At 44.2% G+C, this 26,647-nt stretch overlaps 1 protein-coding gene across 5 annotated transcripts in view; it reads right to left on the reverse strand.

Moving 5' to 3' along the window:
- Positions 1-26,647, reverse strand: part of MAP1A (microtubule associated protein 1A) — a 50,671-nt gene that overhangs the window by 13,980 nt on the left and 10,044 nt on the right. For 2 of the 5 annotated variants that reach the window (XM_038147512.1, XM_038147513.1), the window contains 2 exons: positions 1,044-1,126; positions 509-649 (listed from right to left, as the gene is read on the reverse strand). In XM_038147512.1, coding sequence (XP_038003440.1) covers positions 509-649; positions 1,044-1,126 — 224 coding nt within the window. Of the gene's footprint in view, positions 1-508; positions 650-1,043; positions 1,127-16,759; positions 16,900-26,647 lie in introns of those variants that run through there. The other 3 variants (XM_038147515.1, XM_038147517.1, XM_038147514.1) reach the window with 3 other exon arrangements.

Below are 26,647 nucleotides of genomic sequence, written 5' to 3' on the forward strand. Positions count from 1 at the left end.
ATAAAGGTCAAATAGAGCTTTGAGACCTATACAGCACTTAAAATAAAAAATGCAGCTAGTTAATGCAGAAATACTGAAGATACCATGAGCGCTTTACCAATGGGAAACACTGGGGGTAGATGAAATAGTTTGAAAGCCCATGGAAAATCAATGCATACAGCCATGCCCTCTTTTTAAATCCTTAATGTTTTTGGAAGCTGCCCCCAGTTATGTTAAGACCCGCTTTAAGAAATTTTGAGCATTTGTCCCCTGCAGAGCCAGTCTGGAAGATTATTCCAAGCTGAACACTTAAAGGAATCACCCATGCCTGCACCTTGGAAAACTTAAGACAGGGAGTTAAAGCAAGATTCCTAAGACAATAACATGAATTATTTACAGTATGCAATTTTTTTGCTGGATTTCAAACCCATCTGTCTGCAAATCTACCTGAAGATTACCTGAAGGAGGGCGCAGGCTGCATTATTCTACCGTGCACTCTGAACAGGAGGGGATGTGCTGGATTGCTCACCTCTGGATCTGAAAGTATCTCAGCAAACTTCTGGTAAGTGAAGGTCCCTGTCTGTAGGACCAAGTCTCCTTCCTGGTCTGAGCTCTGACCACAGAGGATCAGTAGTTTGTGGGCTGATGAATCACACACAAGTGAGCGGACCTATTCAGACAGGAGATGAGACAGAGGGCTGCCCTTAGAATTTACCTGCACTCCACACCAGCATCCAGAATCCCAATCCCACAGACAGGCAATAACTCACGTTATTCACATATAGCCAAACCCTACGTTTTCCACATACAAGGAAGTTGCTTATTGAAGAGGGAGGACACTGCTACTGTCTGCCCAACGCAGCTCCGTGTCACATCAGAGTTACTGTGTATATCCTGATTACTGGCAAGACCAGAACACCTGGCCTTTTCACCACATCTCGCAGCAGACTGGCAGCCTGTTTGCACTCTCCAGAAGGTGCAAAGTGTGATAATCATGACCTCCATGTCAAGCAAGGGTAGGAGAGCTGATGTGGGGAAAACTTGATGGCACATCTAGTCCTTACCTCAGACACGACGCTGTCCACATTGGGATTTACCAGGATCACTGTATCCAGAGTGTCACTCCGGTGATGGAGAGTTCTTTGGCCTGAGGAAAGAAAAAGGATTAGACAGGATGAGAGAAGCTGATGAGACAGCATCCAGCTACTGATATTTTAGCCTCAAAAATTCCACTTCAGCATGGGTTTGATTGCAAGGCTTCAGTTTGCATTCAAGACCCAGTTTGATACCCAAGTCTCATAAAACAGAGCAAACTCTTTTCAACAACAAGGAAATAAATCCTTCTTCTGGATAACATGTTCGGCTCCAACGTATTCTGAAGTCCACAGAACCAGGCACGTTGAGCTGCCTGCCTGTGCCAGATGGCTGTGTCTGTAAACACTGGTGCAGACAAATTATCCCCTTCCAGACAGAAGTGCCTTGCCTCATCACAGCTACCAGAGAGAGGTGTCTCTAGCACTGTCCAAACCCTAGCCAGCACAGGGCTCTGTGAGCCAGTCCGTGGGTGCCAACTCAGCTTTCAATGGAGTGGTGCAGCACTGGTAACAAGTCTCCACTCATTTGTAACAGTTTTTTTCTTTAATGAAGCATTTTTCTTTAATCCAAATGTGCACTCCGAAGCTGCTGCTATGGGAAGTACCTAGACAACAAGAATTCTCATTCCTCTGTCAGAGGCACAAATAGGAAACAAGACAGGACTCTGCTCTCTCTATATATTTAGAGAAAAAAAAAGGAGAAGCCAAAGAGCAAACAAGATCCCAGGAGTGCAAAAAAGCAATTTGTGTGCTCACCTTGGCATGGGCGTTGTACAGATATTTGGCAAAATGCTACCATAATTCCAGGGCCCTATTAAATTATTAGACAGTAGGGTAATGAGTGTGTGCCACGCTGACAGCCAGCACCAGAGCCACTGCTGTATGCCCACCTCAGATGGCTCTGGGATGCAGGACAACATACAGCACCTCCCTGCAGCACTTCCCTGTCACTGCAGGCAGCACAGAACCTTTTTTGATTACAGTCTTTGCTAATACCTACCTCTGGACATTACATCCACTCAAAAAGCCAGACACTTAGAACTTAACTGTTGGAATGTATAATTTATAAGGTTTGAGACTTTCATAGGTTTTAATCCCTCATATAGATTCGAGGTCCATAGATCTTCACTGAAAATGAACAACTATCTTTATTTTGTATCTTTCAGACAACTGTTGCTTGCCCATAATGTTCTTTTCACTCTCCACAACCTCCCATTGCCTCTTTCTAGGCAGATCTCAGTTCTTCCAAAATATCTCTATCAATCTGGTGGAAGGATGGAAAGGATTGGAAGGATGGAAGGTCAATATTCAGCATAGCTTTAAATCAAACTCACTTTACTGGAATGTTTTACTAGCAATTAATCAGACAGATAAGCCCAGAAGGTAGCTTTCAGCCCAAAGAGAGCTAAGCTCTCAGCAGAATTATTTGTACTTGGCATCTCTAGCTGCTTTCTGAACTTGTCTTGTGGTTTGGTTAAAAATCATCCCTCCAGACTAAAACCAAACCATCACTGTGCAAAATGCATTGAGTTCAGTGGCATTTCTGTCATTTGATGTGGAACAGGTATATGGCTAGAGACACTGGGCAGCAAGTTCCTGTGCACAGAAGGGATGTTGCAAGTGAGCCATGGGAAGCAGCATGGGAGGGTGGGAGGAGGCACAGGTGAGGAGGGCCCAGGAAGTGGGGCCTGGGGCATTCTGTGCAGCCAGAAGAAACAAAACCCCAGTCATTCTTGAGGCAATGGTAATTGTGAAGGCATTGCTGATGTCCCAGAAGTGCTGACAAGGAGCACCCTGGATCCTCACGGATCCATAGTGCAGCATCCGCACAGCTCCCCCATGCCAGGACCTCCAGTCCTGCTGCTTGGGGCATCCAGAAGAGAAGTGATCTGCCCCCATTTGTCAACATTACTACTGGGACAAAGTGACACAAGCCTCTGCCACCTTGGTGCCTGCACATCCCAGAGATAACTTCAGCAGTGGTTACCCACATCACTTGGGGAACACTGTGTGGTGCCCAGCACCAACACCAGCAGCCTCATCCTTGTGCCACATGCCAGGGAGGGCTCTTGGGCACAGTGTGATCACTGTGGCCACCTGTGGGCATCTTTCCAGGCCTGTGGGCATCTGCCCAGGTGCTGCGGGGGGAAGGCCAGCCTGTGGGTTGCCGGCCGGGCAGCACTGGTGACAGTGCCAAGCCCATCTGCAGCACTAACAGGCATGAAAACACTGCTTCTCACTGCCATCCCATGGTCCCAGCCCAGGCAGCTGAGCTGTCCCTGCTGAGGCTGTGAACAAAGCCTGGCTGTTAGCATTCTGCTGGCAGCCCCTCACCCCAGCAGGGAATGTCCCCTGCACGTGGGGAAGAAAGAGAAGGCTCAAGCTGCAGGGCCAGCAGATGCTGGAAGATGGGGAAGGACTGAGTCTTGTGAGAGCTGTGAGGATGATTAAGGGACTAAATTGTTTTCATACAAGGTGAGGCTGGGGGAGGGGGGGATATTTTCAGTATGAATAAATAAATAGCTGATGGGAGGGAATGAAGAAGAGGAAGTCAGATAGGCACTCTCAGTAGCGCTCAGTGACCGGATGTGAGGCACAAATTAAGACACGGGTATTTTCATCTAAACACAAGAAAACACTGTTTTTACTGTGAGAGTGGTCAAATACTGAAATAGGTTGTATGAAGAGGTTGTGGAATATCCATCTCCAGAGATACTAAAACCACAACTGGATACAGGCCTGGGACATCTGCTTTTGCTTACCCTTCTTGAACAAATGTGATTGGACTAGACAATCCCAAAAAGCCCCTTCCAACCCACAGTTAACCAATTCTGTAATGTTGTGAAGCACTGCAGCCCTCCATAGCTTTGCTCCTGGCATGCAGCGGGGTAGATTCTCTCTGTTCAGTTGCAGCAGTTGATTCTCAGGAGGATACAGGAGCACAGCTATACAGATAAGCCATTTCCAGAAACATGGACTCACTGCATACCAATGGATCCATGCACACCAATACCCCAAACTTTTTAAACTAAATTCAGAGGCAAAGCAGAACAGCACAAGAACTCCAGGCTGAACTGCAAACTGTGAGTAGCATTGCATTTCTCATTTTGTATGAACCATCACTCTGTGTTCAGGCACATTCTGATTTCTGCAATGATCCTTGTGCACATGCACTTCCAGGAAATATTCCCATCCATCATGTCCCCACCAAGGCAGAAAGTCCCTGGTCTTTACCACTTGTTTCTTTGGAGGAGAGCTTCTTTAGTCCCTAGGAATTGCTGTTGTCTATCCCTATGGCCACTGGGATGAGCAAGAACAGAAGTATGCAAGAACGAGCACAGAAGATTGACAGGGTGTCATTACTGTATTTTCTGTATTATTCCCCACCCTATTTTTTTTATGCATCATATCATATATAACCTAAGATTAGCTTTGCACCAAATAAAGATCTTCAGTTAGGGTACACAGTGACATCCAAATTTCACCCTGCCATGAAACTATTAAGCTCTTTTAGGGAGTCTAGAAGGTTTAATTTCTCTAATGTGCTTGATTTTGCTTTTTTTTTGACAATGAATTTAATGGACACCATTACTGTGCAATTTAGTTGCTGAAGTTCCTCACAGACTTTTCTACATCTCAGTAACTGCATCATCTATAAATTTAGCCACCTCCGTGTCTCTTCATCACTCCTGTACTGATCAACTTTGTATTTAGCAGTGGAAAACATGAAGCCCTTTTACTTTATGTCTGAATGCTGCACAAAGATGACCATATATTTGTTTGCTAACTTGATGTCTGTCTTTTAAGTAGTTTTGACTCATGGCATTACTTGCCTTTTACCCACACAAAGTGCTTGCTGCATAAGATATGGAAACATTAAAACATATGGAAAGATTTAATACACAAATGCACCTCATTCACAACCACAGTAAGGTTTCAGAAAAGAGACAGGGCATTTGCCTTCTCCATACAGATCACATTACTTACCATTGTGCAGAAATATCAGCACCCTCACCCCAAAGGCCGTCAGAAGACACATACAGCTCCTTCCTACAGGGCAGCCACCCATGGGTGCCTCCTCCTGACCATGGAGGCACTACACAAAACATCCCAGAGGTGGTGAACAACAGCTAAGCTGGGCTACAGGATGGATTTCCATTACTAGTGCAGAGAAGGGACGAAAAGTCAGAATTCTTTTTTTTTTAAAGTCTGTGTATGACTCACATACTAGAAGAGCTGCGGGTACCCTCGTTGCTGTTCATAGCATTCTCAAGAAGGGCAGCAGAGGAGAAGCTGCTGATCTCCCTTCTCTGGTGACCAGCACTAGTACATGAGGAAATAGAATGAAGTTGCATCAAGAGAGTTCAGACTGGACATTAGAAAATGTTCTTCACTAAGAGGGTGGGCAGCCTCGGGAACAGGTTCCCTGGGGAATTGCCAACAGCACCAAGCCTGTCAGAGTTCAAGGAGTATTTGAATGATGCTCTTAGTCATATGGTTTAATTTTAGCTGTACCTGTGAGGAGCAGGGAGTTGGACTTGGTGATCCCTACGGGTCCCTTCAAAATAACATATTCTGATTATATGGTCCCTTGAGTGTAGAATTTCTTTGGTTATGGCAGAGGATAGCAAGTGAAGAGCAAAGCCACACTGGCTCTGGAGTGGGTATGAACTAACCATTCAGGGCTGCACCTACAAAGAGACAGAGGGAGAGAACAGAGGAGCAGATGCTGTGGGTTTAGTGCTCAGCAGTCAGGCAGAGAGGGCTCTTCTGTGGAGGTCAGCTAGGCTGGAAGAAAGGACAGTGCACTGGGCTAACTGTGACAAACAGGATGCTTGAGAGAGAGAGAGATGATCCTACAAACAGACAGATGGCTGTAGATGCAGAAAAGGAGGTCATGCTGACAGCACAGATCCTTGTGTTCTGCTGCTTTAAATGGAAACACCTAAAGCCCCTGTAGCTGCAGAATAAATTCTGGGCTAGTCTGAAGAGCTGTCAAGGATAGCTATGCAAGATGCTGCTTGTTATTTTCTTTAATCTTTCAGACCATCAAATCTTAGACATCTTACTCTGTTAATCAGGACTGGAAGAACCACACAGCTCACCATGCTGAAATCAGAAATCAAGTGTCAGGGCAGCAGGATGCAGTTTCTCACCTTTGTGAAATGATGCCTTAGGCGAGAACACTGGGTCATCTTTCAGGTGACTGTGCTGAAACCAGTCATGATGCTCTGACTGGTACAACAAATCAGAATGAACACAGGGGCCAAAAGATGATTTAAGAACTGGCACATCTTGATGAGAGGAGAAGTCAGGTGGGACTGTTTAGCCAATAAAAGAAAACTCAGGGCAGGGATCTCACCAGTCTGTGTACCTGTCTGATAGCAGGTGCAAATCTGGGCTGCAGAGCTCCCACAGCTTTGCCATCCAGAGGATGGAGACTGCTTGTCTGACCACACAGAAATCAGCCTTTCCCACCCAAGGTGCATTCTCTATTCCTCATTACCTCTCTTAGGCCTTCCCACACCCTTCCTCCCTCCTTTGTCTCTAAAATTATTTAGGCTTATCAGGCCAGGTAAAGTGAACACCTATAATACATTGATAAAAAATAAAGAAGTTTTAGAGTCTGAAAATGTTATCAAGGCTCACAAGCCACAGTGATTAAAAACCGACTCTACCTCACTTCTAGCTGTCTTAGCTGACATGAACATCCCTCTTCAAGGAGACACTGCTGAAAAGACTCTAACAAGAAGATCCTAGATATTGCTATGGCTCAGTACCTTTTTGCTACACTTCAGCAAAAAGCTGAGCCTGGGATCATGTGGTCTTCCTGATGTTCATTGAACAAAGTCCGCCTCTGAAGACAGTCAAACCATAGGGCTCTTGAGTGCATGTATTTGCAAAGCTAGTGCAAGCTGAAAAACTACCATTTCCTTCACTCTGAAATTACATAATAACACTGAGATAGCCGACTCTCTCGTTCTGAGGCTGTGAAGTCTCCAACTGCAGTTTCTTCAGTGCCAATGGAAGAAAAAGGATCCAGCCCCAAATGGTGTCCATTCAGAGAATGAAACAACACAGTCATTCACCAGCACTCCAGGACTGTACCAAGTACAGCAAGCCACAGCTCCTTGGGAGGGAGATTGTAAAGGCCAGAGGAAAAGGAGAAAAGGTTCTGCACTGAACTCTGGGCAGGGTCTGCCTCTCATCCTGTCTGTGCAGATACGCAGTCCCGTGTCCAACCGCACTATGGACCCACTCCTCTGCCAGACCAGGGCTGCCCCACGCTGTCCAGCAGTGAGCGAAAGGAGTGAATGTGCCCGTGCTGGAAGCAGTATCACACTCCCAGCACCTCAAGAGCACACAGCTTCTTCCTTCAGCAGACAACCTGAACAGTGTACAGCTGGCAGAATGGGACCAGCTCTGGCTGACAGAGACCTAGAAGCTCTGCCAGCTTGTGTGTTTAGCTCAGGAGTTAAAAAATAAACACAAAGTCTGCTTTGGCAGCCAGTACATAGGCAACAACTGTGGATTCACCACTCATGTGGAACTCAAACACAGTTTCTCGCACCCCAGGAATACACCTGGATGTGTTTATCACAATGACAGGACAAGTCCCACTCTGTTCCTCCTTACCATTTAATGGCAGTGTTTTGCCAGATGAGAGGAGACACTCAGGCAAAGTAAGGAGAGAAACACCAGGTGAGGAATACAGGTAGAACTTGGCAGAAACCCCCCAGGAAAGGCTAAGAGACATTCTGAGTCCTAGGTGGGTGACTGCTGTGCACACTGATGCCTAACCACTGCCTTCCAGAGCCCGAGGCAATGCAGCAGTCCCAGAAATTCTGGGCACATCCAGCTTTTGTTGCTTTTCCAGAGATGAGCAGAGCAAAGGGCTTAGCCAGATCACTAGGGATCACAACAAAAGGGCTGTCTCACTGCCTCCTTCCCTCCTGACACAACATGTGATAGCTGCAGTAGCTACTTATTTTTGTGAGATTATTGGGAAAGTGCTGTAGTTTTAGCTTGCTAGTGTGATTCAGCATCTGAGAATGATGAGGAACTGGCTTCAGACAGTGCTTTGTGGTCCAGCAGCAAGTGTTCTGCCTCTCATAGTCTGAAAAAAAAAGTCTACTGTAAAGATTTATTTCATACACTTTCTATTTTTACGTCTTCAAACACACTGCAGAAATAGAGAAATATTTATTTGTCAATGGCTAAATAAAAAAATCTATCCCGTTAAAGGGGATATTTAGTGATTTTCTCAGACAAACTCATTTTGTACCAGTAAAGGGAAACAGATTTTTAACAAAAATATGAAAATCATCTGAAAATTGGGAGGCAAGCAAAGTCCTGAGCCCCTGTCAAGGAGGGCGAGGGCAGAGCCATGTACTGTCTGTGGAGCAATGGAAACCATCACTGAACAGGCCACAGATGCAACCAGGGCATAAAATGAGGGATTTTAAACTGCACCTAGAAAAGAAGGGGAAGTCAATGGTGTTTAAGCAGGAATATATTATTATATGCATGAGTTTTTATTTTTAATGAAAATTTAAAAATAGTGTTTGATTTTTCATATTGAGATACCAAGTCACACAGTTAAAAACACAGCACTACTGAAATAAAGTCCTGTGGATTTGCAATAGATGTGCCTTACCCGGAGGAACTGAATAAACAAAGCACAGGAAAGTACAAAGCAGCGTGCAGAGAGAAGGAAGATAATTCAAACATCTTTATGAAGCAAAGCATTCTTTTTGGACTGAAAGCACACCCACACCAACTTGTGCCTGTTAACAAGGGCAAATCTCCAGACACTGGCTTTGGCTTTAGCTGATATCCCAGCTGCAGACTATGGGGAATTTGGAGTATACATGGTATATTGACCACTATTGCTCATATTCCAGTTGTATTGAAGCTGAGTAGAAGGTAGAGGAGCACCCTCTCTACACTATGAGCACACATCCACTAAGCATCTCCTGCTGTGTGGTTCTGTACCTGGACAAAAGGGTGACAGGGATTACACCCAGCCCTGACAGGGAGCTTAGCAGTGCAGCACAAAGGGCCGAGCAGAGAAGCCCACAGCATGTGCTGGAGCATCAGGTGAGCCAGAGCAGAGCTGGTGACGCAGTCTGTGCTCCTCCAAGGGCTTTATCTCAAGCTCCCAACCAGAACACCTGCACAGTTGTCCTCAGGAGGACAAACAGGACAGCCAGTCACAGATACACTTCCACAAAACACTGCCGCATTCCAACTCTCTCAGTGTAAGAGGAGCTGTGAGGTGCTAACACCAGAAAAGAAGAGAGCATCTGATTTGGGACAGAAAAGGCACAAACTTCAGAACACCTCAGAGGCAGAGCAAAACCCTTAAAAGCTGCAGAATTCTGCAATCAGAGAACTTAGTTTAAGAAACTACAGAAAGAAGACAGCATCAGCAAGACAGCTCCACAAATTAAAAAAGGATTCTCAACAGGAACAGAGTGAAAAACTGAAATTAATTGACAACCATACTAGGAGGGACAGAGAAAGGAAAAACACAGCAGTAAGCCAGTAGAAAGATATCTCTGGGAGGACCAGGCAGCAGTGAAGGAGAACAAGATCCGGTTTCTAGAAACATTGCTGACTCTGTCAGGATAAAGAGGGCTGAGGAATCTGAAAGTGTTTTCAGGTTTCCTTTTACGTATAATGCTGGAGATATTTCATAACTCACCTTACCATACCGTTGCTGCATGCCAGGAGAACTGTTCATGCTTTAAGGTGAGAGCAGGCTCTATGAAATGACTGACTGCCTCCTGGGGATTTACTACGAAGGTGAACCAGCAGTAGGGCAAGAGAATAAATGAAATATTCCTTAAGGTGTGGGAGGTTGTGGGCACTTGCCACATCCCAGGAGATATTTCTGCTAACCACTTGCCTGTGCTTCCCATCTTCCCTCCTCCCTGTGATATTTTCATGCTCCTCTCCCAGGCAACCTCTATTTCTATACCATGCCAACCATAGCAACCATCTCTTTGCTCCCTAATTGCACATACTGTCTCACTCTTATGCTAAGGAGCAATTTGATAGCTCAGCCATTTTAGAACCACTAATTGAAGATGCAGGTACTCACTTTGGAAACAATTTCATGTATTTCCAGAAGTTACTGCCTTGCAACTGGAAGTTACAGCACCACTGTGATAATTGATAAGGCAAGCACTTCTATCTAGCTTGCCAGCTGCTAGATTGGCCACAAAAAATATTCTGTTCCCTGCAGCAGCTTTGCTGACTCATGTAGGCCTTGTATCCTTCTGCTGAGGAACAGTGTGTGGCATTCACATAAATCAGGAATGAAGCCCTGCACAGAGACATGGCCTCCAGCTGTGAGGAGCTGAAGCTGTGACTTCTTAAATGTCTCCAGCTAAATCCACAAAAGAAAACCTGAACACAACTTAAGACACCCTCTAATCTGGTGTCCTCACTCCACCAACCCCTGACAGACTTATTACAGCTGGTCCCTTTGGAAACCAAATTAATGTTTCCCATTCCTGTGTCAGCTGGACTTCAGCTAGGAGTTGCTGCCAGTCCTTGAAACAGAAGTTCCATAAAACCACTCCCATTGGCACTGAGGCAGATATCCTGCTCCAGGTTCCAGAGATGAAGACTCCTGTAAGTCATGAAGTTGGACAGCTTATTACCTCATAATTGTAATAAGAATATGCATCCCAGAACACATACTCTTACAACCAGAACATAGCAAAGACTGAAGAAAACTGCATGTTTCTCTTAGTTGAGAAGTATCTGGGTAATGCTGACTCTGACTGACTTGGAGGCACAGCAGCTCATGATGATCTGTTCTATTTCTCTCTTTTTTTTTTCCCTTCAACTGGTCAATGTGACAAACTGCCTGAAGTAGGGAGAACTTAATTGTATAAAAGGGGGGATGACTGCACACACAGGGAAATAACTCTAAGATTTCCTCCTGTTTGCCTATTGAGATGCGAAATTTTTAGAAGAGAGTCCTGCCTCTGACTTACAGCAACTGTTTGGACTCTTTAAACCTCATTCCTATTCCATACTATTAAAAATCTCATTCCAAGTAGCTTTTCTTCTTTCCCTTGCTTGTTTTTAGGATGACCTGCTGAATGTCAGCCCTCATGAAGATACAGATATTAAGCCAGCTGTGAACTCTGAGTGGCTGAGGTGGTTGGTGAAGCACAGGACTGCTTTCTGCTAGCCCTTGAGAAAAAGCAGCTCTCCTTGGCCAACAGCTTTCTTTGCTGCACCTTGTCTTTGCACTCTTGGATCTAGTTGACCCTTGATAGATCCTCTGCATGGTCTGTGTTCCTGGGATTGATTTGTGGTGGAGTACAGCAATCAGGAGTATGATACAAAAAGTTATTTCAAAGTTGAGAACTTCAAGGCGTCCTGTCCCTTCTGCCAGCAAACACAGGCCCTGTCCATTTAGCGCTGAAGGAAGACGGCTTTGGAAGCAGCCAAGGAAGTTTCTAGCAGAGCAGTCCAGGCCACCTTCCCCTCGTTATGTCCTCTCAGCCACGGCCTCTCACCAGTCTGCTTGAAACGAGCTCACTTAAGTCTTATTTCATCTCAGGAGCCTCTGCTTCCCAGTGCCACCCCATCTAGTCAGGTCCCTTTCAGCTTGCAGATTACACAGTGGAATCAGGAACTGAACTTACTAACCAGGGAGAATAAAAAGGACCAGGAGAGGCTTCCATCACCACAAATGCTTCTCTCAGGGCCATACAGGCATGGAAGCCTTCCTTGCTCAGCAATGGCCTTTGCCTTTGAGTGTGGACCAACAGCAAGAAAGAAAAGCCATAACAAATAAAACTCACACGTCTAGCAACCAAGAAGTGGGCCAAAACACCTATTATGCTTATACCTATCAGCCTGCAAGCTGATTCTTCAGAAAGATGCTACATGGGTCAAAGGCACAGAGAGCCACCCCTTCTAATGCTTTACTGTTGTGCAAAGGAGTAATTTTTGATGGAGGCCATTGACTTCTTACGTGGCTTGGGTAGTGTCTGCATTTCTGTCTAAGTACTGCAACTTAACTTACCCCTCTTAATCCATTTTTAGCAAGCTTTTCAGAATATAAATCTAGTCACCCAGAAGATAAATCACTGGCTTCTTGCCCATTTCTCTTCTAAGAACATCTGGAGTGCCTGATGACAGACCAACATTCCCCAAACAGTTTTCAAAAGGGAGATACTAATGGCCTTCTCCTTCTAGTTTTTCTCCTCAATTACTTAAAATTTTGACACTGAAGCTTAATAGAGAATGGACAGATGATATCTCAGTGAAATAAAAGGTTAGCAAAGTGCAAAAGCAATTAACTGAATTTCTCAACTTGAAAGTCAATAGAGGAAGCCAGTTATGCTGCCATGCTTTTTAAACACCATTCGTTTGTAGCTATAGCATGTTGTGAAAAACAGCACTGAACTTCTACAGCCCCAAGGTAGGTTCTAGCATATTGCCAAAGACTTCAGTGCTTCACTAGAAGGTGCGTGAATGACAGTAACACGTGCAAAGAGAGACAAATGTTATTCAATAACTTTGTAGCTACTGAAATGTTATTCAGTAGCTATGTATTGATAATGGACATGCATATTTAATCCCGCCCCTCTGTGATTTGCAAGTCTCCTTTAGCTGGTGATTCTCAGCCTTCAACTTCTTGGAGGAGATATTCAAACCTTTACTTTCAAAAGCAAAGAAAGGGCTCACTAATATATTTCCAAATACTGATATTGGGATAATGCTGCTTTTCAGAAAAGCAGAAATTATCAAAATTGTATTCCTCATTAAAAATAAAACCAAAAAACCAAGCCAACCCAGTAATATTCTATGCATTTGAGAAATCGGTCGAGCAAGACTTCAAGGACTGTCTCAGGAGAACTAAGAACCTGCTGGCCAAGGAGATTAGTGCTCATGTTCATCTGTGAATGAAGCATCAGAAGGACAGAAACTTCCTGAAGAGCCGGATAAATAAGTAATTGTGCCATCAATTCTAACTGTTGAGATCCTGGAGAGGAAGCTATGAGAGGAAGAAAACTGATCTAAAGTCACCACATGTAGAAATTTATCTCCATTTCTTTAGTGTGAAGCAAAGGTAAAAACAAGCCACAGAGCTTAGGCACAGCAAAGCATGAACTAATGAAGACTGCTTTTTGTGTGTCCACCCTGCTCTGTTCCACCACCATAATCCTAGCTTCCTCCACATTCCCTGCTGTCCACTGCCATACTCTCAGCTCCACTTGTGAGCCAAAACTACCAACTGTGCAAGTGGCAGCATGCTCAGAGACAGCCACGTGCTGACAGCTGGCGGGCGAGCCGGGAGCGCGGGACAAACAGATGCGCACTGCTCCCATGAAGGCACTGACTCTGATCACTTGCCTGCTCTACCAACTTTCACAAAACCGGTAGAAGCTTGTTAATTTCAATGTTTAATTGAAACATTTTCAATGTTTTAGAAGGAAAGTGTTTACGGCAAACAAAGAAGGTGTATTTGTAAGAGGAATTCATGCTGTGCACCCAAGCACCTCTAAGGGGATGGAGAAAAAAAATAATACAAACTAAAAAGTTAGAACCAAGCTAGCTCAATACTTCTTCTAATCTTTCCTGTCAACAGCTACTGTGCTGGTGTTGGAATCCAGAAAGCTCATGATTTTTGAGGGGGAAAGAAAAATAAATCTTTTTCCATCTCAGTAAATTCTCCCCAGAATAAATTTTAGGCTTTCATTAACACATAGCTTGCTCTCCTTCCTTCCATACACAGTTTCTGGGCTGATGGAGAGTCTCTATCACCTGCCCTTCTTCCCCACGTACTTTTGCCTAACTAACAAGCTGGAAGATACTCCCTGTGTTTTAAACCAGCTACTGCTGTCAGGTCTCTGTGTACTAACCAGACTACCTGAACTGCTTTGGGCTCCCACAGCATCTCCTCTCAAGGACTGGAGGCCTCACTCTTCTGCCCATCAAGGAGCAGTGGAAAGTCTGCAACAATGCCTGTAGCAAGCATCCTGGGCTCTGCTAGAAGCAGCATCCATCAAGATCTCTGTACTCAGACGCTTATCACGAGAATGTATTACAGCATCTTCATCTGCTTCCGAGTTTCTTCTTCCTTTGCAAGATGCATCCCAGAAGTTACCTAGGAAAGTCGGTGTCTGAACATGTACAAAGAGCACAAGCCACATCCCACAGAAACTCATGCTGACGAACTACTCTTCTGTGCTTCCCCGGTGTCCAGCCATGCCCTTTGGAGACATATTGCACCTCTTGTTCACACACATGCAGCTTCCGTGCTTTCACCAAAGAGCTGGCAATTGCTCACCGTGCTCCTGTGATCCAGTCTACCACCCATTTACCACCACACCTACTGAAGATGTGACCCAGGTATGCCAGCATGATAGACAATGAGGAAGAGTGGCAAAAGGATATGATAGGAGGTGGAATGTTCTGTCAGGAAAGAAACTACTGCAAAGCTACACATGTCTCTATCTGCAGAATGGGAGTAGGGCAGAAGGTCTCACAGCCTGGCCTTGCCAGATCATACGAAAGGAAAGGAGGGAAAAAAAAAAAAAAAAGTGTCCCAACTCAATAACTACTTGCTGGAGAAATTGTAAGGACAGAAACAGAGGCTGGATGCAGCCAACCAGTATGGAGCCATCAAGGAGACAGAGAGGGTACTGACCTGACACAGCAAAAGGGCCCCTACCCCATCAGAAGAAAGAGGAATCCCTGTCATTCTGGAACAGTGCCCAGCCTGCAGGGCTTTTCACAGCGGAACCAGAGCAACTTGGAATAGAAACAGCCTCGTCTCTGAGATCAGAGAATTTAAACCGGAGCTTGTTTTTTCTGCAGTCACAAGCCAGCAGGCACCAGCTGCAGAATTTGCCGCAGTGTGTGTGTGCGTGTGTTCCTGCGTGTGTGAGTGTGCAGCAGCCATGCTCCTCCCCTCCAAGCTCACTGTATGATCAATGACACAGTGATTACAGCTCCCTCCTTTTTCCCCTCCCTAATCACTGACAGTCCCAGTCTGATCCCTCACAGCCCCCTCTCTTCTATACTAAGAAAGCTTTTGTTGGTGTCTCTACTGACTTCTTTTCATTGCTCCCTCCCTGGTTAACAAGGTTTTGCTTCTTCTCTTTTTCTCTCTTAGCCAAAAGAACAGTGTCTGACAGATATTCATGGTCACATACCCAAGTCTGTACAAAGTGCCAAACCATGCTCTTGCTCCTATAGTTCTGAACCCTGGAGATAAAAGGCCATATTTTGAAATACTTCAACACATTTCAGTTCTAGCATACAGATAATTTAACACTTTTAACAAGAAGCTTGCTGATGGCGACACTAATGAATGCCAGAGATACCCTATTAAAATAGAACCTCATGTGTCAGTGACTGCAGCGGTGTCATCATCACACAGTACCACGGGTAATGCAGGAGAGCTAATGATAAAGAGACAGCTGGCCCCTTATCCCTCTGTGTTACAAGGGCGGTCCAGCAAGGTGAGGGATGACAAAGGACTACTGCTAGGAAAAATAAAGCATTCTGTTATTCTCATTTCTTAAGCACAAAGTCCCTGCTTATAGCCTACTAGGATGAAAATCAGCTCCAAGATTGGCCACATCTTCTCCCTCTGCTGCCACAGAAAGGCTGCATCACTCACATTTTAGGGAAACCTTCCCTTTTTCCTCTCCCACTCACTGGATGCATTTGGATGCTTTTTGGTTTCCTGTACTAGAAGAATGTAGTGTTGTGAAGCTTGAAGTCAGACTGCAGCTACTTCAAGACTACTTATATGCGGGTGTACAGCACCAAAGGACAGAGAAATTGCAAAAGAAGACAGGCCTTGTATCTCTCTTCCATCAAATCAATAGCATGACAGTCCACCTTAACAACCCTCCCCCCTCCTGCCTGGCATTAGCCTCATTCCAGCATCAGCTGAACGGTGATACAGACGCTAATACTGTCTTTTACCAAGCCCTTCGCAAAGGCAGCATCTATGAGATGCCTTGTACCACCTCCTTCATTCTCCAGGAGTACACCATCTTCAGGGTCAGAAGATTATACTGGGATAAAACATAATGCTGCAGGACTCCTTATGTTTCTGACAGGCAGAATACTTTCTCCAGATTCTTCTCTAAACCCATCTTCATACATCCTTCTCTGTGTTTGAGCTAAGGACAAAAGTGCAGCAAACAGCTGAGCAGCTGGGGAATTTAGGTTTTGTTCCTATACTCGAGCACAAACAGCTGAGAAGGGGGAAGATCCGCAGATCATAGAAACCCCAAGCTCCATCCGCAGCCACCTTCCTCGCTTATTAATAATGCCCCTCAACCCCCCAAATTCTAAGGAAATAAACCCTCACCCGCTATGACGGCTCCGCGCAGGTGCGTTTCCTCACCTGCGACTCTGCCAGGGCTGCGCAGCCCCAGCAGCTCACCGGGATCGCGCACAGGAGCGCAGAGCCCGGACAGGTCCGCTTGCCGTCACCGATATGCCCCGTTACCTCCCCAGAAGGGCCCGTCCTCCCAACGTCTTCCAAAGCAATGAGCAGCATCCGAGCGCGAACAAAGCGCCACCGCCTGCATCCCGCAACCTCCACGATACCGGGGATCCTCACTCCCGACCGCCGCCCCGGCACCTTTCGCTGCTCGCCCCAGGCCGGTGGGGAAGGAAGATGCACCTACCATCCTGGCCGGGAAGCGACGCCGATCGGCTGCCCGGAGCGCGGAGGATGCGCCGGCACGGCCCGGGCTGCGGCGAGCGGCTGCCGTGTCACGGAGGCGGGGAGGAGCCGCCGCAGCCCCGCCGTGCGCAGGGCGCTTTAACCCTCTGCGCGCCGCGGAGCGCCCGCCGCGGCCCCGCGCATCCCCACGGGCGGCCTTGCCTGCTGCGCTGCTCCGCGGCCAGCCCGGGGAGCCTCTGGCTCTCGATCTCCGGCCAACGGCGTGGACCGAGACCTTGTCCCGCGCTGCCAAACACGCGACAAGGGTCAAACCGCGGCCCGCGCTCCGAAATACCCGACACAGGTCCGACCCCAGCCAACGCGGGTGCCGGTAATGGCTGAACGCTTTTCACATCACTGAGGCCTCACGGGCCTCTCTCTCCTCATGGGCTCCCGGAGGGGTGCACCCCATCCCACCTTGGGCGCCTTCGGCTTAAGTGTCTCAAACTGGAACCTCACGTCGGACCCCAGCTGCAGAGCTGCTCCTCCAGTTAAAAACGAGCGACACGAACCCCCCCAGCTAGCCAGTCGGGGGGACAGATGTGCCTGACACCACACACCAGCACCTGGCTGCTCATGCACCGGGCCAGTGGTGAGCTTGGACCACACTGGGCAGACAATGAACGCGAAGGAGGGAGGCAAGAATACCAGATATTCGACCTCTGGAGACCTACTTCTAGCATGTTTTCAGATAAATGTTTACACTGTTTTCCGAGAACCTTGCTACTTGTTTCATAATCAGCATCAGCTCCAAGGCACTTGCAAATAATTGTCCCCCCTTGTTTCTGCTTTGCTGGTCTCAGGCATTCCAGTCCAGCATTGGAATATACAGATTACTTCATGTTGTGCTAGTTGGCAATAGTGATTTTTGGGATTTTTTTTCCCCAACAGTAAAAACTGAAACCACTCTCACTGCCCTGCTTGCCTTACACATGATGCCGGCTTACTTCTAGATTCCAGAACTAATTGTGAAAGCTGGAGATGTCCTGCCAGCTCCACAGCAGGTCTCCCTCAGTGATTTTAGAAGGACTGTCAGACACAATGGAATGCTCAGAAATAAAAATATCACAGATTAAGTTTTAAAAGTTTAAAAACCCCCAAACCAGAACCTTCCTTTCTGTAGCTTTCAGATGATGTCAATCAGTGGCAAATATCTGTAAACCTGAGGAAAAAAATCAATGCACTGGATTAAACATCTTAAGATTTCTGTATGTTTTGGACAGGTAACATTGCATCCTATTTAAAAAAGACCAAAGGTTAAAATATTCTCAAAGGACAAACTATGAAGAAAATAGCTCCATGCAACAGGTCCCCTGTGCACTACAATGGACATTCTTTGAAGCAGAGGGGGTCAATATCACTACCCATTGTACTTGTCATCTCAGTATAACCAGTATAACACAAGTTGAAGAGTTTTGCAGAGTCAAAGAGAAAAAGGAGTCAGAGTAAAGAGCCAAGTAAAAAGGTGGGGATGCAGATGACTGCAAACCAAATGTGCAGTGCCCTTTTTCAGTTTAAAGATGCACAAGGTGAGCAAAGGATATTACCTTAAAGGTGCTGCTATTTAGCAGTGCTGAAGACAAAGCAGGAGGATGTATTTGCTATTACTGCTTCATATAAGCTAGGCTTCTTAATATTTGAGTTAACATCATCCACTTCAGTGTAAGAACTGCCCCAGGTGGGTAGCCCAGGGACAATTTCATCCCTTGGGCAGTTATTGGGGTCTTTTCTAATAAACCCATGACACTGAGACACGTCTGCCACTTCAGAGAGCAGTGCCAATGGTGGAGGAGGGAAGGGAGGGGATTACATAGTCTGAGTTTAGAAATGACCCACACTGGAAATTGCACTGCCATCAGCAGATTTTTCAGAGCACTCCAGAATGGCAGCTCCCATTGCACACCCAGAAAGGGCATATACCCCAGGCCATTTCATACAGTGACACACAACTCTACAAGCCTTTTCCTTTTCTACACCCACTACAACAGTGATCAAATTTAGCCCCTAGCAGGCTATTTGGAGCAGCATGATCTCCTTCTGCATTACTTTTTTTTAATATTGATATATTCTATTTCAAGCAGCAAAATTAGATTTTACTGTCTAATCAGGACATTTCCTGATATTAGTAACGGTTTCAAAATCCCTTCCTGTTAACACTCATGCAAGTACAACTTAAAGCATGAACTTGCCGGATATCCTTAAGTGCATTAAAACATTTTTAATATATGAACAGACCAATTTGTTATCTTCCATCCATGACCTTATTTTACAAGGAAACAATATTGTTTCAACAATATGTCATGCTCTTTTCTCTTTTGCCTCAAAATACTTCTTTATAAGTCACAAAAATTTTGCATCTTCCAGTTGCTGTTGAGAATTTACATCAGAAACAGCTATCTCTGTGAAATTAACATGTGAAGGTAGGTGCATCTACTGTCTTTAGTTTCCCTCTCACTTTCCCCTCTCTAGTTACGTGTTCACACCCCAGCAAACCGGAATGCATATCTTTCTACTTTGCAAGTGGATGTTTATAAAGCAAAAGTAATTTACAAGGTATGGTGGTTTTCACAAAACACAGTTCTTGGCATATATGTACTGTTTAACCAGAAAAACACTTCTCAAAACTGAAGAGGTTCTTAAAGCAGCTGCTGCCTTTACCATGCACCTGTTATTTAAGTGGCCTAAGAAGCCTCCTGCACACATGTTCTCTGAGGCAGCCACCCTGCCTTCATATGATCAGGTAGCAGCTGCAGATAATCTCTTCTTTTTAGCTTTTAAAGACAACAACATTTAGCAGTAAGCCTACAAATAGTCATCAAAAGCAAAAGGGAACTAGTAAGGGAAGCACTCACTGATCTTCAAGGCTCTTCCAGTTCCTAAAAAAAGGGCACTGAGCTTCTACCAGGAAGACCTAGAGCTACGATCGAGGTAATTTCCATTTCTTCAGTCCTTTAGGAGATCAGGAGATTCATCTGAGAGTTATGGAACCTTACAGAGCAGGCACCAGGACCAGTACTAAGATGAGGCTCATTTGAGGTACAATTCCAAGGACCACCCAAACATGAAAGGTTAAAGACACTATTATTCTCTGATGCAAGGATAGATTTATTTTACATAATGAATTGGAAAAGAGACAGGGAGTTTTTCCCTATTTATGCTAAAGAACCTCAAACCAATTTTTTCCATTTTGTCAAACTATGGTTTGAAACAAAGACCCTGTCTAGGCTGTTCCCTATCCTCATGGCTTTGAAAAGGCCACAAAGCTTCCTGCGATGTTAGGTGTAGTTCCTTTCTGACTAGGATATGGAATTAAACATGGAATTAAACTGTTAAAAATGTGAACACTTATTTAATGACTACATACCTTAGCCAGTATCACACTGACAGGAATGTCCTGGATCATAAATAATAATAAGCTATCGACAGGGTCTTTCCCTAGGCCAGCATAGATATAAAAAGTCAATTCTTGAAATGTTTTTCTGTTATTTTCAAACACCAGGGTCATATCTCCATGTTTTTCTCTACCATGATGTTTAAAACAGTTTTATATAAATGAAGGCTGTATGTTTTTATGACATATGAGATATCAAGAACTACAGCTAAAGCATAAGTCTTACAATGAGTCTAAAGGTCATGCTTCTCTGAACAAAAGCTCCAAGCTGTCTACCATGTTAAGCTCAAAAACATTTGATTTTCTTAAAAACTAGAGGCCAAAGGCTTTAATAAGAAAATATATTCTAATCAAGAATATACTATCTTCTGAAAACCTTGGGACAAAGAATAACCATGGCCTGACCCAGACATAGCCCAGATATTAATTTGACTAAAATATATTTATTTCCCCACACCTTTGTGTGAAAGGCAGAGTTCTACTGACCTCTCCATTAGTCTGCATCCCAGCTTTCAAGCTCTCACTGCACAAGGCCATCACAGCACATCCAAGAGCAGAGGCATTAAGCTCTCACCACTGCACAGAGGACAGAAAAAAACTGCCAAGAAGCACAAGGATTTATTTGCATTTGGAAGATTTCTTTGCTTTGACTATCCAGTTACTGACTTTCACACGCTATTGGCTTTCAGTCAAACAAACAAATCAATGACTTGTTCAAGTTTTTGGTAAATCACTCCCAAAATCCTCTTGGCTATCTTCATTTCTGCCTAGGTACAGCAATTTTTACTCTTTTCTACAGGCTTTACTAGGATGCATTTAAAGGACACTCATTTTTGCTGAATACTGTATCTTTCTCTGCAACTGTTTAATGAGTCTTCCTATCTCCTTTCTTATTTACAGGTATATGTATCTTTTTAATCTGTATGTTAACCTAAATTCTGACCAAAGTTTTCTTATTTTTAAATAACCATTTCTGAAATGTAGTGACAACCCTTTGGTTGTCAGTATAGTTCTATTTAAAGTAACCTTTGATCCCTAAAATATTTTATTCTTTCACATACCTTTGCAGGTACAGATTATTATTATTATTATTATATTGTTATCTGTCAGAACCCTGGACGTTCCTCTGACTGCTCAGGATGGCTCAAGCCCCTGGCAGGGGGCTCTGAAGCCCTGGCATGCAGCCAAAGGCAGCTGTGACTTTGATTTTGACCCATGGAACAAATTACCAACTTTGTATGAAGAATTACAAGTCACAAAAGTTTAAGCAGCATAATAGTAGTGGTCACAGGGTGAAAAGTAGAATTTTGAGATTTTTAGAAAGGAGGCTTGGGGTCCCAAGATGGAGGGATTTGGCCCTGTCCTTCTTTCTTCCTCCATGATTTGGGTGATATTGGCACTTTTAGATTGGTTTAGAGTAGAGACCGTTATCTATAACAATACAGTTACATATTTAGGCTTTTCTTCCTTAATTTGAGAATTATGTTTTCATCTTTCTGATGCTTCAGGGCCCAAGAAGTGTTTATTATCTGAGGTATTTAGAATTAGCAACCCTAATGTGGAATTTTACAAGTTTAAAGGTGGAGAGCCCAAGTCATCCATTCCATTTAGTTTTGCATCATTTTCTTCTTCAAGTAAGGTTTTACTTTTGTAGTAATAGCATCCCTAATGCAGGCCCAGAGAGACTGCCAGCACCTGCTACCAACCTCTTTTCCAATTCCTACTTTAAACAAATTCATGAACCCTGTGAGTTGTCAGGCAACATTCTGGTCCTTCTTGCCCCAGAAAATGAGGTTTTAAAAATGGTGATCCTAATTTAACTCAGCAACTGCTAACCTTTAGGGAAAACAACGGAAGATGACCTGTCTAGAACTCTCAGTGGAAAGGATAAAGAGGTTTATAAATCAAGGCGGTAAAACTGGAGCAAACACAAGCAGTACTAAAAGGCCAGAAGTAACATGAGAAGAGTGACTGAGGCAAATACCAGAGCACAGTGAGAACAGTAGTGTGTTCCTGTGCGAGTGCTACACAGCTCCTTAGAACCCAAGGGATGCAGAAGAGGGAGGGGGACCAGTGATCAAATCCCAGTGATTTCTTAGTGACACTGGGATAAAACCCTAGTGTTTTCCTAATTACACTGAGCTCAAAGAATAGCCTTCTCCCAGAGCATTTCCAAGAAGCAGCATACATCTATCATGCCTTCTGCCAGCACTGGAGTTGGCTTTTCTTCTCAGCCAACATAAAGGCACCCCTAGACACAAAGCTTCCCACATTTCCCCTCAGAGACAGAGAGCAAAGGAGAAGGGACAAGCCAGGTCGGTCACTGAAAGTAAGAAAGAAATGCCACCAAGGCAATATGAGAGAAGCTACATGAGCCAAATCCTAGTGCAAGATTCCTCTTTATGCAGAGGGTTTTCTCCTTCCAGACATGTTTAACTGCCTCAGATCCCATTCTTGCCCTGAACCAGACAGTAACCTGTTGGAAAAGGTACCAGCTGCCCCAAAAATGGATTCCTGGGAACTTGCTCTTTTAACTCTGTCTTCAAGGCCTGAACAGGGGTGGCAAAGGCTGCTGACACCCTTATGGAGAGTAGCATCATTCCAGAGGCACCAATAACAGCAGGTGCCCTGTCTGTTATTGGGGTAGCAAATGCCACAATGCTCTACAGACAAGGAGCTGGTAGGACAGCTCTGACAAAAAAATCACAGCACAATCTTGAGAGAGAGGCAATAGGCATCAGGCATCACAATGAAGGTGTTGCAAATGGCAGGCAGGAGCTACGCCTGGCAGAGAAACCAAAAGGAAGGCTGCAGAGAGGGTAGAGTAGAATTTGGAACTGGCAGTGGCACAAGTAAAATTGCCAAGACAACATACATTTGGGAAGGTTGACAACACTCTGTATATAATTCCATGTTTACATGGCTGTGACATTGACTAGAGATGACTTGCTTAAAAAGAGGCATATTTTTTACTAACCCATACCACGGGTTCATAAAACTACCAGAGGTGCTTCATTTTTTTGCGTAACATTTAAAATTGGAAACCAAGATGTAGACATGCAGACATTTTATGTAAGCAATACAAAACAGCTCTGACACATTTTGTGAGGCTGGAGAACCCATTACCTGTCAGATTTGGGCAGTTTTAACAGGCATTGTTTGGAAGCTTCTCTCAAAATGAATCCAGGTTTGAAGGCAAGCTGAAAATTCTGGGAAAAACTAACAGTGACAGGATCTAGTTGCTACTACATGCAAAGACACCACAGAAATAACCATATGCTATTATTACAGAACAGAAATTGCTCTTTCAGGCATATTTGAAATTTGAAGAGCTAAAATGTTAGTCCCTCTGAACTAGTGCTAGTAAATTGTGTGCATGCTTAGGATGTCATGGTTTCTAGACACTTTCTGCTTATAATCTGCTTAGTCAAGAAAAAGGAAAAATATGAGAAATATGCATATATTCTTCAGACATGGATCAAACAGGACATCCACTTCAGGCACTATTCCCTCCTGGGTCTATGCTCTCCTGTATGGTAAGATCAGCACTGCACAGATGAAACCAGAGAAAGAAAACAAATAGTGGGTAGGGGTGTGGTGAGGGGAGGAAGGGAAATCAATCACTTTGAATTATTCATCCCCATGAAATAGGAATAAAAATGCAAGCAAATGCCATCTTTAGAACAGTGATCCCAGGAGAATTTTCTTTCTAGAAGTCTGTCTACTGCAGATTTTTCTACAGGACCATTAGTACTCACTAAAATTTCAGAGGCAAAGAAGTAGGATTAAGTCAAACTCAAACCATTCACTTACCTGAAGGCACATAACATTGTAAATAGTCATTGCCAATTTCCACATTAGCTACTGTCAAAGTGAAGGCAGACAAAATCCAGAATAGGCCTTAGTTTACAAAAATGTGAGTGAAACACTGCAATCAGGTCATCTGAAAGACACATATGTCCTTGTCCTATTGTGTTGTTCAGAGATATTTTTCCTTTTTTTTTAAACCATCAGAAATTCAGGTGTCATCCAACTTGACCATCCTAAAAAGTTCTACAGATGAGGACCAACATCATGGGAGCAAACTCCACTGTTTAAAATAAATTCAGAATGTATTCCACCAAAGCCATTTAATAAAGGCCAGAGAAATCAGAACTGCTGAGTTATTTCCAAGCTACTACCTTAAGCACAGCTCAGGCTCAATATTTTTTTTTAAAAGGTAACAAAGAAAAGGTAAATTTTAAAAGGTAACAAGGGAAAAACCAGTCACACCTACCAAGACAGAAAGTACTAAAAAAAAACCAAAAACAACCAAAATATGCTTGTGGTTGTGATATTTTGTGAAAATCCCTTTGCTAGGATTTTCTTCTCCTGAGAAGCTGAAAAGGCCTCAGCTTCAAGTGTAAACAATTTGTGATCTGCTGCTGTGGAATGCAGCAGGTGCTTCCTTGATGGGTCAGTGTGGGATGTTTCTGCTTGCTGACCAATCCAGGGGGCAGCAGCTCTCGGGCTCTCTGGGAGTCACAGAACTTTGTTATTCACTCCTTTCTATTCCTGTCTCGCCTTCTGATGATTCTTTTCTCTCTGTTCTTTGTAGTATAGTTATAGTGTGGTCTTTTTTAATGTAATATATATCATAATATAATAAACCAGCCTTCTGAAATGGAGTCAAGATCTCTCCTTCGCTTCACCAAGTCCAGACTGCCCAGAAGACCCACGGTAATAAATGGTGACCCCAGACGTGGCAATATATGCTTGTTTTATATTATGTCCTGAAGAAAGGCCCAATCCTTTCTCAAAGATCTCATCATTATTTTCCTCTTCTATCAAATTCAAGGGTTAATCTTGTTGGGGAGGATGAAAGTTTGACACAAAAGTCTCACAGATATGTATGCTTAGCAGAAAGATTTTTGAATGTAGATTCTGAAGAAGGAATAGAGATGAAAGCAAGTTTTGATATAGAAAAGAATTGCTGAGCCAGTCTCACTGGATAACCAAGGAGGCAAAGGGTGTGTGAGTTAGAAGGGGTTTTCATGACTTAGAGCAAAGGATAAACCCACCTCAAACAAGATGTTTTTACCAAGCAGAAAGATAACACAGGCAAACAAATCAGCAGATGTTGCAAGCAGAAAAAAGGTCTCAGAATTTTCCACTGCAAGAAAACTGAAAAACAGCTTCTAGCTTAAACTGTAATGCACTAACTTTTAGTGATTGGAGAACAGTAACATGAATATGGTAATTATAGTAGTTATGATAGGCTAAAGATAAAAGTTAAGGTATAGATTGGTTCTACTGTATTAAGATGCTCAGCAAAGAAAAGTATATAATGCTTTTGTAACCTAAACTCAGGGTCTCCAGGCCTGCCTGGAGCTGGAGCTGACAGCTGTAGGCACAGGCTCTGGGGCCCATGACCCTGGACTGCCGTAACATCTTGGATGTAATAAACTGCATTTTGGAGAGCTGCCTGGAGTCCCACATCTCTCATTCAGTCTCTTAGAAATCTGCCCTCAAGGTCCATTCAAACAGATCTTGACCCCTCGAATATGCTATATGACAGACAGCACAGCAGGACAGGCTCAGCTCAATGCACTCCCTCCTCTGTCCTCAAAGGATAAGAAAGATTGTTCCAGGATAAACCCAGTTATTTTTTGCCTCCATATACATTTCAACATTTTGAATTCCATGAACTGCCAGGAACATTTAACCACAGCATCTGGTTTCAGAAGCAAGAGTAACAATTTAGTAAGGCAAGTTCTAACTTTGGAAATGCAACCAGTGAATTCACAACTGGGGTGATTTCAACTCTAGGAGTTTTGAGCTAAGAAACTCACAAAATTGGAAAGTTAATTATCTGTGGAGATAAAATGCAGAAAACACAGGAAAAACCTTCCCAAACTTACATTAATTTTAGCCCCCCTCTGCCCCCCCATCCCCTTCAGTCAGTAACAATGTTCAGGCAGAATGACACAAAAGAAACAAACTGGGTGTTTGCTGAGCCTATGCTGAGCTGCAGTTCAAAACAGCTCACTGGGGCTTTGGTTTCTTATTTTTACACCACAGCCTTTCGGGTGTCACAGTGAGAACCTCAAAAGACATGGCAGGAACAAAGGAACAGTTTGAAATACCACAGGCAAACTGAGATGAAGACGGACAACTCCCTGGCCTGCCAAAGCAGCATCAGTATACTGGCATCAGATGCCTGATATGAAGCCCATCTTCCCATCTACTCATGGGAAGCATCATTCCCATGAAGGAATCAATTTTTCACAGCTGCTCTGGTTCTGTTAGCTCCTCTGCTGAATATTGATGGGGAAATTCTGTTCAGTTTCTTAAAAGAAAAGAGAACTCTGAGGATGTGTAATGTCCAGAGGAGGTCTCTTAGCACCAAGGCAAAACCATGTAAGACCATATATAAAAACACTGTTTTTACCAAATTTGGCAAATGTTTTAATGCTATCT

The sequence above is a fragment of the Motacilla alba genome, chromosome 10, assembly GCF_015832195.1.
Source record: "Motacilla alba alba isolate MOTALB_02 chromosome 10, Motacilla_alba_V1.0_pri, whole genome shotgun sequence".
Lineage (NCBI taxonomy): Eukaryota > Metazoa > Chordata > Aves > Passeriformes > Motacillidae > Motacilla > Motacilla alba.